Source organism: Nicotiana sylvestris, chromosome 6 (assembly GCF_000393655.2).
Source record: "Nicotiana sylvestris chromosome 6, ASM39365v2, whole genome shotgun sequence".
Classification (NCBI taxonomy): Eukaryota; Viridiplantae; Streptophyta; class Magnoliopsida; order Solanales; family Solanaceae; genus Nicotiana; species Nicotiana sylvestris.
The window spans coordinates 1,446,474-1,463,619 of record NC_091062.1 but is presented as its reverse complement, the minus strand read 5'-3'; the positions used below and the strand labels follow the sequence as shown (position 1 = coordinate 1,463,619).

The 17,146-nt window shown below is 36.7% G+C and overlaps 1 protein-coding gene and 1 non-coding gene across 2 annotated transcripts; one reads left to right on the top strand and one right to left on the bottom strand.

Annotated features, from left to right (window-relative positions):
- The first annotated feature begins 5,220 nt into the window (after window positions 1-5,220).
- On the top strand, window positions 5,221-5,416 carry LOC138872298 (U2 spliceosomal RNA). The gene has a single exon (XR_011400761.1). It is a non-coding gene; the product is annotated as a U2 spliceosomal RNA (small nuclear RNA).
- A 618-nt stretch (window positions 5,417-6,034) lies between these two features.
- Window positions 6,035-11,147, bottom strand: LOC104210574 (two-component response regulator ORR24-like). Its single transcript, XM_009759502.2, has 6 exons — window positions 10,349-11,147; window positions 9,261-9,413; window positions 8,540-8,932; window positions 8,371-8,447; window positions 6,777-8,039; window positions 6,035-6,309 (listed from the first exon to the last, which is right to left on the bottom strand). The coding sequence occupies exons 1-6, from the start codon at window positions 10,470-10,472 to the stop codon at window positions 6,235-6,237; spliced, it is 2,085 nt and encodes a 694-aa protein (XP_009757804.1). The 5' UTR covers window positions 10,473-11,147; the 3' UTR covers window positions 6,035-6,234.
- Between the last annotated feature and the right edge of the window lie 5,999 nt (window positions 11,148-17,146).

The window sequence follows — 17,146 nt, the reverse complement described above, 5'->3', positions numbered from 1 at the left end:
AGGTACGGTTATGGCGAGACGATGACTATTATTCCTTAGGTCATTTTTTATGAGTATGCAAAATTTTAGGCGATACGGATCCAGTCACCAAGACCCATACAAATGCCGTGGGCTATAGCACATGAAAACATTAGAATCAAGCGGAATTCCAGTTTTATGGCCCTAAAACGCCAAAAAACAAGGAAGGATGATGATGAGGCGACAACTATTGTTTCTTAGGTTATTTTTGATTGGCCAGTAAAATTTAAGGTGATCCGGGTTCGGTCTCCCGGGCCCACCCAGATGGCGCGTGCTATATTATATAAAAATCTATGAATTGAGCAGAATTCGAGTTTATAACCTTAAATGTCAAAAAATGAGGAACGACCATGGAGAGACGATGAATATTGTTTCATATGCCATTTTTTATGGGTCGGCAAAATTTTATGTGACCAGGTTCAGTTTCCTTGACTCATGCAGATGGTGTGGGCTATAGCACACGAAAATCTAGGAATTGAGCGGAATTCCAATTTTATGGCCCTAAATACAAAAAAAAGTGGAACATTCATGGCGAAGCGATGACTATTGTTCCTTATGTTATTTTTGATGGACCGGCAAAATTTTAAGCTAACTAGGTCCGGTCGCTTGGACCCATGCAGATGACATGGTCTATAACATTAGAAAATCTAGGAATCAGGCGAAATTCCAGTTTTATAGCACTAAATGAGGAACATTCATGGCGAGACGATGACTATTGTTCTTTAGGTCATTTTTTATGGGCCAGAAAAAATTAGGCTATCTGGGTCAGTCGCTCGGACCCATGCAGGTGGCGTGGGCTATAAAATTCAAAAATCTAGGAATCTGGCAAAATTCAAATTGTAAGACCCTAAAACGCCAAAAAATAAGGATCAATCATGGCGAGACGGTGACTATTCTTCCTTAGGTCATTTTTGATAGTTCGGAAAATTTTTAGGCGATCAGGGTCCGGACACCATGACCCTTGCAGATGGCATGGGCTATAGCACAAGAAAATCTGAAAATCGAACGGAATTCCTACTTTATGGCCATAAAATAGGAATAAAATGAGAAACGATCATGATGAGGCGATGAACATTGTTCCTTAAGTCATTTTCGATGGGCTGGAAAAATTTAGGGGATTCGGGTCCGGTCGCCCAGACCATGCAGATGGCATGGACTATTGCGTACGAAAACTTGAAATCAGGCGGAATTCCAGTGTTTTTGCCCTTAAATACCAAAAAATGAGAAATGATAATGGCGAGGCGGTGTCTATTATCCTTTAGGTCATTTTTGAAGGGCCGTCAAAAGTTTATAAGATCCGGATCCGGTTGCCTGGACCCGTGCAGATGGCGTGGGCTGTAGCACACGAAAATCAGGAAAACGGGTAGAATTCCAATTTAATGGACTTAAATCGCCAAACCATGAGGATCAGTCATGGCGAGGCACTGACTATTCTTCCTTAGGTCATTTTTTATGGTCCGGCGAAAATTTAGGCGTTTCGGGTCCGTTTGCCCGGACCCATGCAGATGGTGTGAGCATAACACATTAAAATTTGGGAATCATGCGGAATTCTAATTTTATGACCCTAAAATGCCAAAAATGAGGATTGGTCATAACGAAACAATGACTATTCTTCCTTAGATCATATTTGATAGGCCGGCAAAATTTTAGGTGATCTAGGTCCGGTTGCCCAAATCCATGATGATTGTGTGGGCTATAGCACATACAAAATTGGGAATCAGGCAGAATTTCAGTTATATGGCCCTAAAACGTCAAAAAGGAGGAACGGTCATGGCGAGGCGATGACTATTATTCTTTAGGTTGTTTTTAATGAGGGGTGAAATTTTAGGCTATCTGGGTCCGGTCGCCCCGACCCATGCAGAGGGCTTGGGCTATAGCGTTCGAAAATCTGGGAATCGGGCAAAATTCAAGTTTTATGGCCCTAAAACCCAAAAAATAAGGAACGGTTATGGCGAGATGATGACTATTATTTCTTAGATAGTTTTTGATCGGCGGGTAAAATATTATGCTATCTGGGTCCGGGCAACACATGTCATGGGCTATGTCATTAGAAAATATGGGAATCGGCGAAATTCCATTTTATGGCCCTAAAACGCCAAGAAACGAGTAACGGACATGGAGAGGCGATGATTATTTTTCCTTAGGTCATTTTTAGCCGGCAAAACTTTAGGTGGTCCGGGTCTGGTTGACCAAACCCATGCAGATGGCATGGGCTATAGCATACGAAAATTTGAGAATCGGACGAAATTCTAGTTTTATGGCTCTAAATGCCAAAAAAGAAAAAACGGTGATGGTGTAGGCTATAACAAAAGAAAATATGGGAATCAAAAAGAATTCTTATTTTATAGCCCTAAAAAGTCAAAAATGAGGAACGGTTGGACCGACAAAATTTTAAAGCGATCCGGGTCTGGTTCCCCGGATCCATGCAGATGTCATGGACTATAGCACATGAAAATCTAGGAATCGGGCGGAATTTTAGTTTTATGGCCCTAAAATACCAAAAACGAGGATCAGTCATGGCGAGACGATGATTATTCTTTCTGAGGTCCTTTTTCATAGGCTGGCAAAATATTAGGAGATTAGGGTCTATTCGCCTGGAGCAATGCAGATGGCGTGGGCTATAACACACGAAAATCTGAGAATTAGACGGAATTTTAGTTTTTTGGCCCCTAAAGTGCCAAAGAATGAGAAACGATCATGGCGAAGCAATGACTATTGTTACTTAGGTCATTTTTTATGGGGCAGCAAAACTTTAGGCAATTCAGGTCCGGTCACCCGGGTGCATGCAGATGGTGTGGGCTATACCACATGAAAATCTAGTAATCGGACGAAATTTCAGTTTTATGGACCTAAAACGCCGAAAAATGAGGAATGATCATGGTGAAGCGATGTTTATTGTTCCTTAAGTCATTTTGAATAAGCCGATAAAATTTTAGGCCATTTGGGTCCAGTAGCCCGTATGCATCTACAGATGACGTGGGCTATAGCACATGAAAATTTCGGAATTCCAGTTTTATGGCCCTAAAATGCTAAATAATGAGGAATGGTCACGACGAATCGTTGACTATTATTCCTTAGATCATTTTAATGGGTTTTAATGGGATAGTTAATTTTAGGAGATTCGGGTTTGATTGCTTAGATGCATGCATATGGCATGGGAAACATACGGAAATTAGAGAATGGGGTGGAATTCTAATTTTATGGCCCTAAAATGGCCAAAAAATGAGGAACAGTCATGGCGAAACGATGAATATTATTCCTTAGGTCATTTTTGATGGGCCAACAAATTTTAGCCGATTCGAGTCTGGTCGTCTGGATGCATGCAGATGGTGTGGGCTATTACACACAAACATCTAAGAAACGGGGGAAATTTTAGTTGTATGGCCCTAAAACGCCAAAAAACGAAGAACGGTCATGGCGATGCGATGACTATTGTTCCTTAGGCCAGTTTTTATGGGCCAAATTTTTTTTAGGCGAATTGGGTCCGGTCGCCCGGATGCAGCAAATGGCATGGACATAACATATGAAAATCTAGAAATAGGGCAGAATTTCAATTTTATGTCCTTAAGATGCCAAAAAAAAGGAACGATCATGGAGAAGCGATGACTATTGTTCCTTAAGTCATTTTAATGGGCCGGAATAATTTTAGGCGATTTGGGCCCGACCGCCCGGATGCATGCGCACACGAAAATCTGCGAATCGAGCAAAATTTCAATTTTACGGCCCTAAAACGCGAAAAACGAGGAGCTATCATGGCGAAGCAATGACTAATATTCTTTAGGTCGTTTTTTATGGGCTGGCAAAATTTTAGGCGATTCGTGCCCAGTCGCTCGGATGCATACAAATGACGTGGGCTATAGCACATGAAAATCTAGGAATCAAGTGGAATTCCAATTTTATGGCAATGAAATGCAAAATACCGAGGAGCGGTCATGGCGAAGTGATGACTGTTGTTCCTTAGGTCGTTTTTTATAGGCAGACAAAATTGTAGGCGATTCGGGTCCAGTTGCCCAGATGTATGCAGATGGCGTTGGTTATAGCACACGAAAAACTGGGAATCGGGCAAAATTCCAGTTTTATGGCCCTAAAATGCCAAAAAATAAGGAACGGTCATGGCGAAGTGATGACTATTGTTCCTTACGTTTTTTATGGTCCGACAAAGTTTTAGGCGATTCGGGTTCGATCGCCTGGATGCATGTAAATGGCATGAGAACAAGGCAGAATTCCGGTTTTATGGCTCTAAAACACCAAAAAAATGAGGAACGGTCATGGCGATGCGATGATTATTGTTTATTAGATCATTTTTCATGGGCCCGTAAAATTTTAGGAGATTCGAAGTCGGTCGCCCGAATTCATTCAGATGGCCAAGACTATATATAGCACACGAAAATCTGAGAATCGTCCTGAATTCCTATACTAATGAGTCCGTCAAAAAAATTACAAAATCAGTAGGCCTTTCCTATGGACCTACGAAATTTCAGGTCAATTGGAGTTGGTCAAAAAACTTCTATAAACCTAAGAAATTTCAAGTCGTTTCGGGTACATTTTTGGTCCACCGCGATAGCTTGCTATCGGGACTTTCTAGTGTCGCCTTGGCGTTGCACTATTACCTTGGCTAGGCGCACCCTACCAAATGTAATTCAAAGATTTTTTTGCCCAAATATAAGTACATGCAATGAATGCTGTACTCATGCCTTTCTATGAGCATGCAAAATTTCCTTTCTTCATTGTTTCTCTTAAATAGTTACCTTAGTATAAGAAGCAGATACTAAATTTAATCGATAAGCAAGAAATGTGCTCTGCTGAGAAATGGTATAAAAAATAAAAACTGAGTTGCACTATATATATATATATATATATATATATATATATATGAAAGAGTATAAACTAATGGTGCATTTGGCAAATCAAATACCATGATCGAATAATCAAACGTTCTGATTAGCTTATAATACAAATAATAATTGAAAATTTTGTGATACATTCATGAGACAAGTTCCATTAACGTGGAATTCAAGTTGAGTAGACCTTGTTACTGTAAGAAATCTTAAAACAAAGTTGGGGGGAGGGGGGAGGGGGGGGGATTGTCAAGATAAACAGACTTACGCAGTTTCCATTGTGTAGCGTCCCACACTGGAAGTGGAAGAAAGTAGAACAAAAGGGAATTTGTATAAAACAGATAGACCATGAACTTAGAAAAGCATACCTTTCTCGGCCTTTTGGCTAAGATCAAGTGTAGTATCTGTTCTTATCAGTTTAATATCTGATATGTGAGTCATCGACTCACACGATATTAACTTAATTTTTTTAGGGGGAAAGTCCACCACGGTAGCTTGCTATCAGGACTTTCAAGCGTCGCCTTGGTGGTGCACTACAACCTTGGCCTGGCACACCCCACCAAATCTATCTAAAAAATTTTGGAAAACTTAGAACAATGATAACTATTTGAAATAAGCTTTATACAGCAATTCATTATACTTGGATTACATAATATAAGTAACTGTTTAGTTACTTAAAATTTGAACCCAAGGTTCTTACTTTTGTACTTTCATTATGAGTATCTCCACTAGTACACAAATATCATGGGTATGCTAAAATGCCTGATATTTTCACTTGTTTGTCCTGAAACAACTGAAAGTTGTAGAGAAGCTAACTGAAACAAATTTTAATATCATACTAAAAGTAGTTATAAACAGAATCATTAGAGACAGTTTAATAGTTTATTGCTTCATAAAGCCAAAGAAGAGTCTCAATCTATCATGAGCTAAGCATTTTTTGGTGAGATATGTGTAGTACTTCTAGTGTCAAGCTTCTGATCTCTCACAACATTATTGTCACTGATACATGAATCTGCAGACATGGTCGACTCGCCTATATAGCCCCTCTAGAGGCGGATCAGGATCCAGAGTCAGTGAATTCAAAATGAGTGCAATCTTATTATATGCATACACTTTTTTCCCGCATATATATACATTACTTGAGTCTAAAGCAAATGGTCCGTTGGAACTCACAGAACTGGCCCTTTAGAAGCAACAAGAAAGCATTTAAGTATATTCTACGATCAATACCTCGTTCCTGGATTGGAAATGAACAATGAAAAAGAAGGCAGGGGTGCACTGGTAGTTCTTGTAGGCATAATGTTACAGAATCCTAAACGAGCAAATAAACCATGCTACATTCCTAAAATCCTCTTCCTAAAATGATAGTTACAAAACCTCATAAACCTGACCCAAAAGAATAAGCATCAAATCCAAATTCTCCCCCTTCTAACATGGCTCCATCTTGTTGCTCCTGCATCACACAAATAAAATCCTTTAGTATATGTTCATCTATGTCTTGCAATATGAGACAGCACATACATATGAAGAAATTATATATACTAATCCAAGTGACCAATTTAAGAGTCATTTCCTCAAGAAAAGCTTGACCAATTATACTTAGAGTTGAGACTGAGGATTTAGGTAAAAAAAAAAAAAAAAAAAAAAAGGACAGCCCGGTGCACTAAGCTCCCGCTATGGGCGGGGTCTGGGGAAGGGCAAGACCACAAGGGTCTATTGTACGCAGCTTTACCCCTCATTTCTGCAAGAGGTTGTGGAATTCATCTTTATTTCAAAATCAATAGTACATATCCAACTAACATTTGTATGTGGCGTTCTAGATTACCGTTCAGGTCTTAGAATGTAATACTTATAACTTCAGAATAAAACATTTGAAAGCTTTCAAAAATACGAAAGCAAGTCCAAAAAAGGTTATCTTACCCGCTTCATTGCACTCATAAGATCATCAAGGGAGCCATAGCCCTGAGGAAGAAAACCAACTTGTTGCTTTGTTGTCTCCAAGAGATAGTCTTCATTAGTCCTCATCCTCGAGTCGGGACTATGTTGTATGAGTGCCGAAGAACCTCCATTTGATCTGCCAATCAAAGAGACGTCTACCCCTCTGTAGACCACTTCATTGTTTTGGTCCATACTATGGGGTAAAGACGCCACGCCACCATTGCTGGAAACTTGAGAGCTCATGTTGCCAAAAATATGGTTTGAATTCTGGGAATAATGTTGGTTCTGATCCGGCCACCGTTGGCAGTGCACTTGGTTCATTATCTGAACACCACCCCCTAAACTTTCCAGGCATTGTGTTTCTCCTCTTGAAGCTTCAAAAGGTAGGGATACTATGGTCGAGGAAGAAAAATCAACGGTGCTGTTCTGCAAATGAGGGCCGGCTGAAGTGCTATTCTCTCTTACCCTATCTTGAGGCAAATGGCTGTTACTAAAAGGTTCAGTCAAAGGAAAAGAACTTGATTGGAACTTCACAGGCTGGATAGAGTTTTGGCAATTCTCAGTATATCTACTATGGTCCAGAAAATTGGACGAACCACTTACTCCAGTATTAAAGGCATCAGAGCTAAAAGAAGCGACGTTGAGAGAAGGTTGATTTCCAAATCCTCCCCCTGTCAGTGGTTGCTGGGAGTTCACTTGAAGCAATATAGGATTATTTAAGACATTGGACAACGAGCTGTTTGAGTTACCAACCACAGATCTAGAGTCCGTGAATGTACTACTGGCCGCTGTGAGCAGTCCGTGCTCATCCAGAGGATTCAGTTCTCCCATGTGTATGGCACGTTTACTCTGCTGTAATTGATCAAGCTCCAACGATGCAGGAATTCCATGGAATAAACTAGCATTCTGGCTTACAGGTGGAACATTTGGATTCAACTTCGTAAAAGAATTCATGGAGTTGCTTAAACTTTGACCATGATTAGGTTGGAGCAGCGGTGATGATGCCAGACTGCGAAGGCTTACACCGGCAGGACTATTTAGCCTGCCGAGCATACCTCCTGATGCATATGATGATGATAAGCTGGCCTGACCATACCTTCCGGATCCAGCCAATGTTCGAAAACCACCAAGCCCGTCAAGTGAACCCATCCGCATGTACGCAGAATCTTTTCCACCTAATGCGGCAACCATGTTGGCTTGCTGGGTTGCTTCTGAGCTGATCCTTTTCAAGTAGAGCCTATACTTCTGTGACACAAAAAGAAAAGCCTTATTAAAACTTTTCAAACTATATACCTTTGTGCTTCTCTTAAGAAAAGGAAATTACGCACAGGACAACTCATAGAACACCATTGTGATTGTTATAGAGAATTACTGCATTGCTTCCCTTCATTGTATTTCAAATGCTAATTTAAAAATAAAATGCAGACATTAGCTAACAAACATTTGTGTAAATGTAGCAAGGAAAATTTCTATATGATCTTTCCCATTCTTAAGTTCAATAGCCAGCTAAACTCGTAAAGAAACCGGACTCAATCGCAATATATAGAATTATAAAAGAACAAAGAGAGGTTAATGCCTGAAGATGGCTAGCCACATTCTCTCTTGTAAGTCCATCAACATTCATCATGTCGAGAATCCTCTTAGGAACAGCTTCTGTATTATAAACAAGATGAACAGTCCGTTAATATGGAAACATCCATAATAAAGATAGAAAACGACTACCATACTAATGCTAAAGAACTCACTTTCAAGGCCTAACTGATTAACAGCTGCAACAAACTTCCTATGAAGCTCTATAGACCAAACAACACGAGGTTTCTTCTGAGTTGTTGGATCGTCATCGTCATTTCCATTTTCATCGCTTTCATATTCTTCATCCTTCCTTTTCTTGTTAAGCTTCCCGTTTTGATCTGAATTACCTGAAAGCTGCGGTCCTTTGCCACCTTCTCCGCCTCCTTGATTTGCCTTGTCTTGATCATCAGACTTGATGTGGTTCTTAGGTTCAACTTTCTTTTTTCTTATTACATGTTGCCATATATTCTTCAGCTCCTCAAGCCGGACAGGTTTCACCAAATAGTCACAAGCACCGTGAGTTATTCCCTTCATTACAAGTCTACTATCACTGTTTGCTGACAACACTGGACAAAATAGTTCAATATAAGTACAGGGAAAGATATTCAAAGCTTGATGCAAGAATATTTTATCTACCGGAAGCCAAGGGGAAAAGAACATCAAGGATAGATCTAAAAGTAAGAAAAATGAAGGCATTTATACAGTCGGACCTCTCTATAACAACGTCAAGTTTTTCTCCGAACCAACTTTTTATGTTATATTTTACCTATCTATAACAACCAAATAATATTTAAACGTCAAATGTTATTATAGGTGTATACCAGTCATTCATACTAAAAGCCAAGGAAATGTCAGAACACACAAAGCTGTTATAGAGAGTTTAGTTGTACTTACTTATGACGGGAAGATCCATCTCAAGACCAACAAGCTCCAGAAGTTTAAAGCCATCCATATCAGGCATGTGGACATCACTGATTACCAAGTCAAATCTATCTCGGTTTTCCCTCAACATCTTCAACGCCGTTCTTGCCTGACTTGTTGTAGTTACTGTGACACAACAGATCATATTCAGAAAATTTGCAATGTAACTAAAGATTTTCTCCGCGGAAAAACCAATGAACATCTGAGAGAAAATCAGTTCTAGGAAGTTCCAAACGACAGAGACCAAATAAGTCAAATCTCCCAATAAATTTACAGTGGTACATGAGCTTAGTTGAACTCCAATGAACATATGAGAGAAAACTAGGCTTCAAACCGGTCTATCCATAGGACAAATCTATGTTGCTCGGACTCTTCGAAAATATTGTCGGATATGTGTCGGATCCTCCAAAAGTAGTATATTTCTGGAGGATCCAACACCGGTGCGGCAACATTTTGGAGAGTCCGTGCAACATAGGGACAAATTGAAAGATCAAATTCAAATATGTTCATAGGAACCATATTGATAACTTTAACTTAGAATGAAAGAGTACAAAATGGAGAATTTGGACTTTATTTTTAACAGTTACATAGTACTAAAACTATAAAAAGAAAAGCCTAAAATTAAATCAAAAGAAGTCCAAAATTACTCTTTTCTAGTTGACTTTCATTGTTGAAAAGCCACAATCTAATCCAAAGGAAAAATGAACCATGCATGACCAGAAAAAAAAAAAACTAAGTGTCAACTAACAACAATGGAAAAACATGACAGTCTTGGAATTATGAAAAACAATAGAAAATCTTTTTCTTAGAGTTGAGATCTAAACTACTCCTTTTACTGCTCCAAACATAAAAAGATCTAAACTGCTCCTTTTGAAAGTCTGAATTAGAAAACAGTTACAAAAAGAAATGGAACAGAAAACAACTTCTCAAACAGCAGAAATTGCAATTAGCCTCAAATTACAAACCAATTCAGTAAACTTTACAACAACTCCAAATTAAACCCCAAATGAAAATACTGAAGATACCAAAAGAATTAAGCAAAAACCATAGAAGAAACATACCATGATATTGGCATTTCCTAAGCAATCCATCCAATAACTTCAAACAAATTGGGTCATCATCAACAGCAAGAACTCTCATACCAACAGGAAAATTATCATTATTCTCCCTTTCCTCCACAGTCATCTTTAAAACCCCAAATTGAAAAATACCCAAAAGCTAAAAAATATCACTTAAACTGAATCTTGAGAAAAAGATTAAAACTTTAGCACAAAACCATAAAAAAATTAAAACTTTAGCATATTTCCTCTAATTTCCTCCACAGTCATATCTAATACCACAAATTGAAAAACACCCAGAAGAGAAAAAAGATCACTTAAACTGAATCTTGAGAAAAAGATTAAAACTTTAGCATAAAAACATAAAAAGGGTCACTTTCTTAAATCTTTCTTGAAAACCCAAAAAAGCTAACAGCTTGACTAAATCAAATAACTGAAGAAAAGATCAATTAAAGAGACAAAGATTGAAACTTTTGGAGTTGTAATAAGTGAAGCTGTAAAATAAATTGATAGTGATGGCCTAAACAGACTGATTTTTTTTCAATTTAACAAATACAATACACCAAATAATACACACACAGAGAACCAATCAAGACTTTAACTTTTTCTTCTTATTATTATTCTCTCTCTTCCCTGGGTTTGTCTTTTGCTTTTTCTGCTCACAAAAAGACATTGGTAGTAATAAAATAATGATTTTTTGCTATGTTTATATATGGACATAAAGCTATATTGTTTTATGTAGTTTGCCAGTTAAGTGAATATATATAGTATAGTTTTGTTTATAGTCTTCTGTGTAGCTTCTTTTCCAACTTTACTGAACAAGAAGCATGCTTATTTGGTACTGAGCTTGTAGACTTTTAAGGAAATGATCACATGTGACTCATCTCTATCTACACTTTTCACACCCAAAAAATCTTGGCCTTTTTTTTATTCTCATTCGGTGTTCGATACCCGTATTAGAGTTCCACTATATCCGGATTCACGCCGCATAGGACCCCATTCGGGGGGAAGCGCTCCCTACCAAAATTTTTTCCATATCCAAGACTCGAACTCGAGACCTCTGATTAAAGGAAGAGCAGCCTCATCCACTACACCGCATCCTTTGGCGGTACCTTGGCCTTCCATTTTGGATACTAAGAACCCGTTTGGCCATTAAAAAAAATTTATTTTTTCGCAAAATTTTTACTTTTTTTCCGGAATTAGTATTCGGCCATAAAATTTTCAAATTTCACTTGAAGTTTAATTTCTAAGTGGGCGTTTGGACATAAGAATTGTAAAATTCCAAAAAAAAGTGAAAAAATTTTCAAAGAAAAATGGTATTTGAAAATTAGAGTTATATTTGGACATGAATATAATTTTGGGTTGTTTTTGAAGTTTTGTGGGTGATCTGAGTGAAAATTTTAAAAAACAGCTTTTTGAAGTTTTTCAAATTTTACAAAAATTCCAAAATTATCTTCAAGTGAAAATTGAAAATTTTATGACCAAACACTTATTTCGAAAAAAAGTAAAAAAAAAAAAATCTTATGTCCAAACGGGCTATATATCTTTCAGAAATTTGAAAAATTCTAAAAAAATTGTTTTTCAAATTTTAATTTCTAATCAATCACAAAAATTCAAATACAACTCCAATTTGTATTTTGTATTTATGTCCTAACATAACTCTTAGTTTTTCAAATACCAAAAAAATCACTTTTTTCCAAAATTTCACAATTCTTATGTCGAAACGCCCACTAAGTCAAAACTAATTGACTTTTATTTAATTAATCATATACTTAACAGTTTAAGTGTTCTTGAACCTTACTTGCATTTACCTAATCTAGAAACATTGCCAACCAATGAAGATTTAAAAATATTTCTTATTTTTACATCTTTAATAAAGGAAAAAAGAGACTTATTAGACAACAAATGTTAAGACATAAAATTTACTGAAATTAGAACTTATAACACCAAGGTTCGAACTGTAACGTCTAATTTTTTTTTCTTATTACAGTAGCCACATGTTAAATAAACGAGTTTTTTTATGTTTATTTTTCTAAATAATTTATTTAGGGAGATTGATGGATAAAAAGTTTAATATTATAAATGACTAATTTTCTAAAAAATGTTAATATTTGTTGAAAAAAGTGAGATGATTTACTTGGGAATTCCTGATGCAGCCTTTAGTTATGAATTATATTATACAATTAAGTGTTTTATTTTTTTATTCGTAATACTTTTTTTATCTAGAAGGGTAAAATTATTATCCGTGAAGAATCTTGTCTAATTAATGATGATTTAGGACTTAAATGCTAATGATGTTTTTCCTTTTGTAGAAATGATTTAGAAACCTTCATTTCAGCTACTATTACTTTCTTTGATTTGCGTGATTTAAGGTTTTATTTTCAACTTTTAAGGAAAAAACTTCCCATTAATTAGTTTATGAAATGACTAATCAGCCCATCCATGAGGCATTTGTTCAGTACGACATTGTATTTCCTTAGATAATAGGGGTCTATAAGCGAAAATAATTGGCTTTTATGTTGTTGTGTGTGTGTGTGGGGGGGGGGGGGTAGGGGGGTGCGTCACTACATAGTTGTATCACTAATTCACTATATACGTACATGAGCTACAGCAGAAATTCGTTAATTTTAATAAGATGTTCTAATTTTAATATATAAATAAATAAAATATGCTACACTTAAGAAGGGCCTATTAAGAAGGCTTCGTTCCTTTGTTTTTTGTCAATCAAAGAGACATATATTAGAAGTTAAGTAACATTACAAGGAGCAATAGTCGGTGGTGTTACAGCATTACGAAAAAACATTTGATTACTCCCACCAGCGTGTACTACATTATCCATACTAGGGTTCGTCACACTATCAAGACAAAAAGAGATGGGTTCCACTTCAAGAGTTGTACGTAAAGGTCGTCTGTAAAGCGTGCCCCGTTGGTCTACTAGAAATTCGTTCATTGCAAAAGGAGGTGGTTGCACAAAAACAGTTGTGGAGGCATTGTATGTTAATGTGGTCCCATATTTGGCGAGTGTATCTCCTACTTGATTTTGCTCCCTGTAAGGTCATCTCCAACCTTACCCCTATTCCTCATAATGTGGATAATTTTTGGGGTAATTTAGCTCCAACCCTCCCCCATTTTTGTCCCCAAAATGGGGGATGAATAGTATTCCCTCAAATATGGGTACACTATTCATCTCCCCCATTACTATTCATTATTTTTTTATTATTATTTTTTTATTTAATCTTTTAATTTATCTCTTTATATATACCTAATTATATTTATGTAATGTCTTTATAATATTAATTTTACATCTTAACTTTGGTGTATAATTTTGATAAATTAATTTTCATGCATTTATTATTTTTATGTAAAATTGAAAGTTAATTTTATTATAAGTTATAATTGTACAAAAATATATAATTATCTCAAAGATGCTCATTTTGCACATAGAAGAATTAAGGACAAAGATGCTCATTTTGCACTTCGTAATGCATTAATAGATCATTTATGGCAGAATACTAGAGGTTGAAGTTGAATATTTATATAGTATTTCGAATGAATTTTATCGTTATGTAATATGTATTTAATTAATCTGGTATCGCAATGATTTCACTTTTATTTGAATTATTAGTTAATATATAATAATTGCTTACAAATTATATTATTTAAAATTTTATGAAATTGTTTTAATGGAAATTACAAATTAATAAAAATAAAAGATGGAATTTGTTTAATGGAAATTAAAAAATGAAATTGAAATGAAAGATAATAATATAATATAGAAGAGAGAGAAGAATATAAAAAAGTTTGGGAAAAAAATGGGGGAATGGTTGGAGTAAGTTGTCCCCAAAATGGGAAAACCCCATTTTGGGGATCAAAAATGGGGTAAAGGTTGGAGATGCCCTAAGTGTGCATGACCCATGGTCTATCCAGCTGTTGTAGGAGGTACCTGCATTCATGCGTTAAAGATGAGTATTGTGGATTGAGATGGCGGAGTAGAGAGATTACCTCAGTGGAATCCACATTAACTTCCAATGGTGCGAGTTTGTGTTGTAGAGCAAGTCGTAAAACTTCTTGTAGGCCAGTGAGTTCCATGTAATGATGATTTCCTGTTGGCCTTGTACCCGTATAACCTAGAACCCATTTGCCCGTTGAATCTCTAATTACACCCCCAAACCCCCTTTTTTGGTCCATTAAGATATAGGCATCGCCTGAATTTAATTTATAATACCTATGTGTAGGAGGATTCCACTTAACATCTATGTAAGTAGGAGTGTTAGTGTGTGTGTTATGTGTAATACCCAGATGGAAATACTCAGCAGCTTGACCTAGGATGTGCTGAATATTTGGAGGATGATTGATATTTTCAAACACAAGGCGATTGCGACTTTTCCCTATGTGCCATAGGGCATAAGAAATGATAGTAGGAGAGTTCGTTAGAGTGGTAGTAAGGTTATTGTGGAGTATGAAACGCGAAAGTTTTAATAGAGTTTGTTCGTGGAGTGTTTGAAGATTTATGTTGAGATGTTGAATGCCTACTTGTTGCCATACTGTTTGTGCTTGGTGGCATTCAAAGAACAGATGTGCAATAGTTTCTTCAGTGAGTTGGCAGACCGGGCACAATGAATTGTGGGTAACATGGATAGTGTAGAGGTAACTAGTCGTTGGTAATCGATGATTGTACATTTGCCATAGGAAATGTTTTATCTTTTGAGATAATTATAGTTTCCATAACCATTGGAAAGAGGTGTTGTTTGATTTGGTACGTAGCTGTCTATAGAGGGATTTAACTGTGAAAATCCCGTTAGGTGTGAGACTCGAATAGATGTGATCATGTGATTGATGATTAGTGATGGAAAGGATATATTGATTATGGAGTTGGTGATGTAAATCTTGAGGGAGCTCAAAAGGTATTTTAGGAATATTTAGAAAGTTCCCGTGTACATAAGATGCTAGGGTGGAGCAATGGTCATTGCAGGGTAAAGGCCATGCAATTAAGTTTCTAAGTATTAGGTTGGTTCCTATCCAAGGTTCTGTCCAAAATTTGATGTGATTTCCATTAACAACATGCCAGCGAATGCCAAGTTGGCATGAGGCCTATCCTTGTTGGATGGCTTTCCAAATAGAGGAAGTATGAGTAGAAGTGGTTGAGTGTGAGTATTTTGAAAGTATAATTGAAGCCCAGTGGGATGAAGATTAACTAAACAATCTCCAGGCTAGGGATCCTAGTAAGGCGCTATTTTTGGCGGCTAGATTATGTATTCCCAAGCCTCCACTAGTTTTTGATTGTTGGATGGTTTCCCAGTTAATAAGGCGTAGTTTACGTTTTTGAGGTGTGGATCCCCAAAAGAAATTACGATGATATCGTTCTAACTTAGAGGTAATATGAGAGGGGAGCTTGATCATTTGCATTACATGATTGGATAGGCAGTTTAGGGTTGCTTTGATAAGAGTGGTTCTGCCTGCCATGGTAAGGCAATTTATTTTCCATCCAGCTAGTCTATTCTTAAAGTTATCAAGCAAGAATTGAAAGTGAGAAGTTTTAGGCTTCTTTGTGAAAATATAATATCCTAAGTATTTGCCAAATTTAGATCTTTCCTTCATGTGAAAAGAGGTAATCATTGTTTCTTTAGCGATTGGGGAGTTATTTTTTGAGAAGAATTTTTTTGATTTATTGTAATTTATAATGAGTCCAGAAACTTGAGTAAAAAAGTTTAAGGTATCTATGATAGTGTTAATGCTATTTGTAGTGTTTTTAAAAAGAATAGTAATGTCATCTGCAAATAATAGGTGAGATCGTGGTGGTCCTTGTCGGGATAATTTGATTGGTTTTCATTTTTGGTAGTCCACTTCCATGTGTATTTTGCGTGAGAACATTTCCATACATAGTATGAATATGTATGGTGATAGAGGATTCCGCTGACGAATTCCTCTTGAAGGGGAGAAGAAGGAGGAGGGTTGTCCATTAATGAGAATGGAGATTGAAGAAGTTGTTATGCAAGACATGATTAATTTTATCAACTTAGGGGGGAAATTGAAGTAATGTAGGGTTTCGTGGATGAATCCCCATTATAATTTATCAAAAGCCTTTTCGAGATTCAATTTAAGTAGAAAAGAAGTTTGAGCACCTTTTTTTTTCTTGAAGTGGTGCATAATTTCTTATACAATAAGCGCATTATTTGAGGCCCTACGGTTAGGTAAGAAAGCTGATTGTTCCGGACTGATGATAGTAAATAATATTGGTTTAATGCAAAATACAATAATTTTAGTAATTAACTTATAGATAGTGTTACAAAAACTTATGGGCCGATATTGGGTTATAAGGGAAGGTTGTTGTGTTTTTGGGATGAGACATAGATAGGTTTTATTTGTTTTAGGGGGTAATTGTTGTGTGTTAAATATTTCCTTACAAAAGGAAATAACAGAGTGATTTACATGAGGTCAATAGGTTTGGAAGAAATATGGATGGAGTTCATCCGGTCCATGGGCTTTAAAAGGTTGGAAAGTTTTTAGTGCATTAGTGATTTCTAAAGATGTAAGTGGTGAATCAAGTTTTGCAAAGTCAATAGGAGTGATGGTATGATGCGTGGCTTTAAATTTAGGAAGAGTATTATGGGTGTGACTAGTGGTAAATAAATTATGGTAATGATCCTCTATATAGAGGTTAATATCGCTTTGGTCTAATATCAAATTGCCCACTGAATCTTGAAGAGTAGTAATGCGGTTACGCCTACGGCGCTTTAAGTTGTAAGGTGAAATTTTTTTGTATTGGCATCTCCCTCTTGTAGCCAATTTATTCTAGACTTT

What these genes read in the sequence shown, in the direction of transcription:
- LOC104210574 (XM_009759502.2), bottom strand. Translation starts at nt 10,472, where the DNA reads ATGACTGTGGAGGAAAGGGAGAATAATGATAATTTTCCTGTTGGTATG. An exon ending in ATGTGGCTAGCCATCTTCAG is followed by an intron (nt 8,040 to 8,370) that starts GCATTAACCTCT and finishes TTTGTGTCACAG; the next exon opens with AAGTATAGGCTCTACTTGAA. An exon ending in TTATGAGTGCAATGAAGCGG is followed by an intron (nt 6,310 to 6,776) that starts GTAAGATAACCT and finishes TGTGTGATGCAG; the next exon opens with GAGCAACAAGATGGAGCCAT.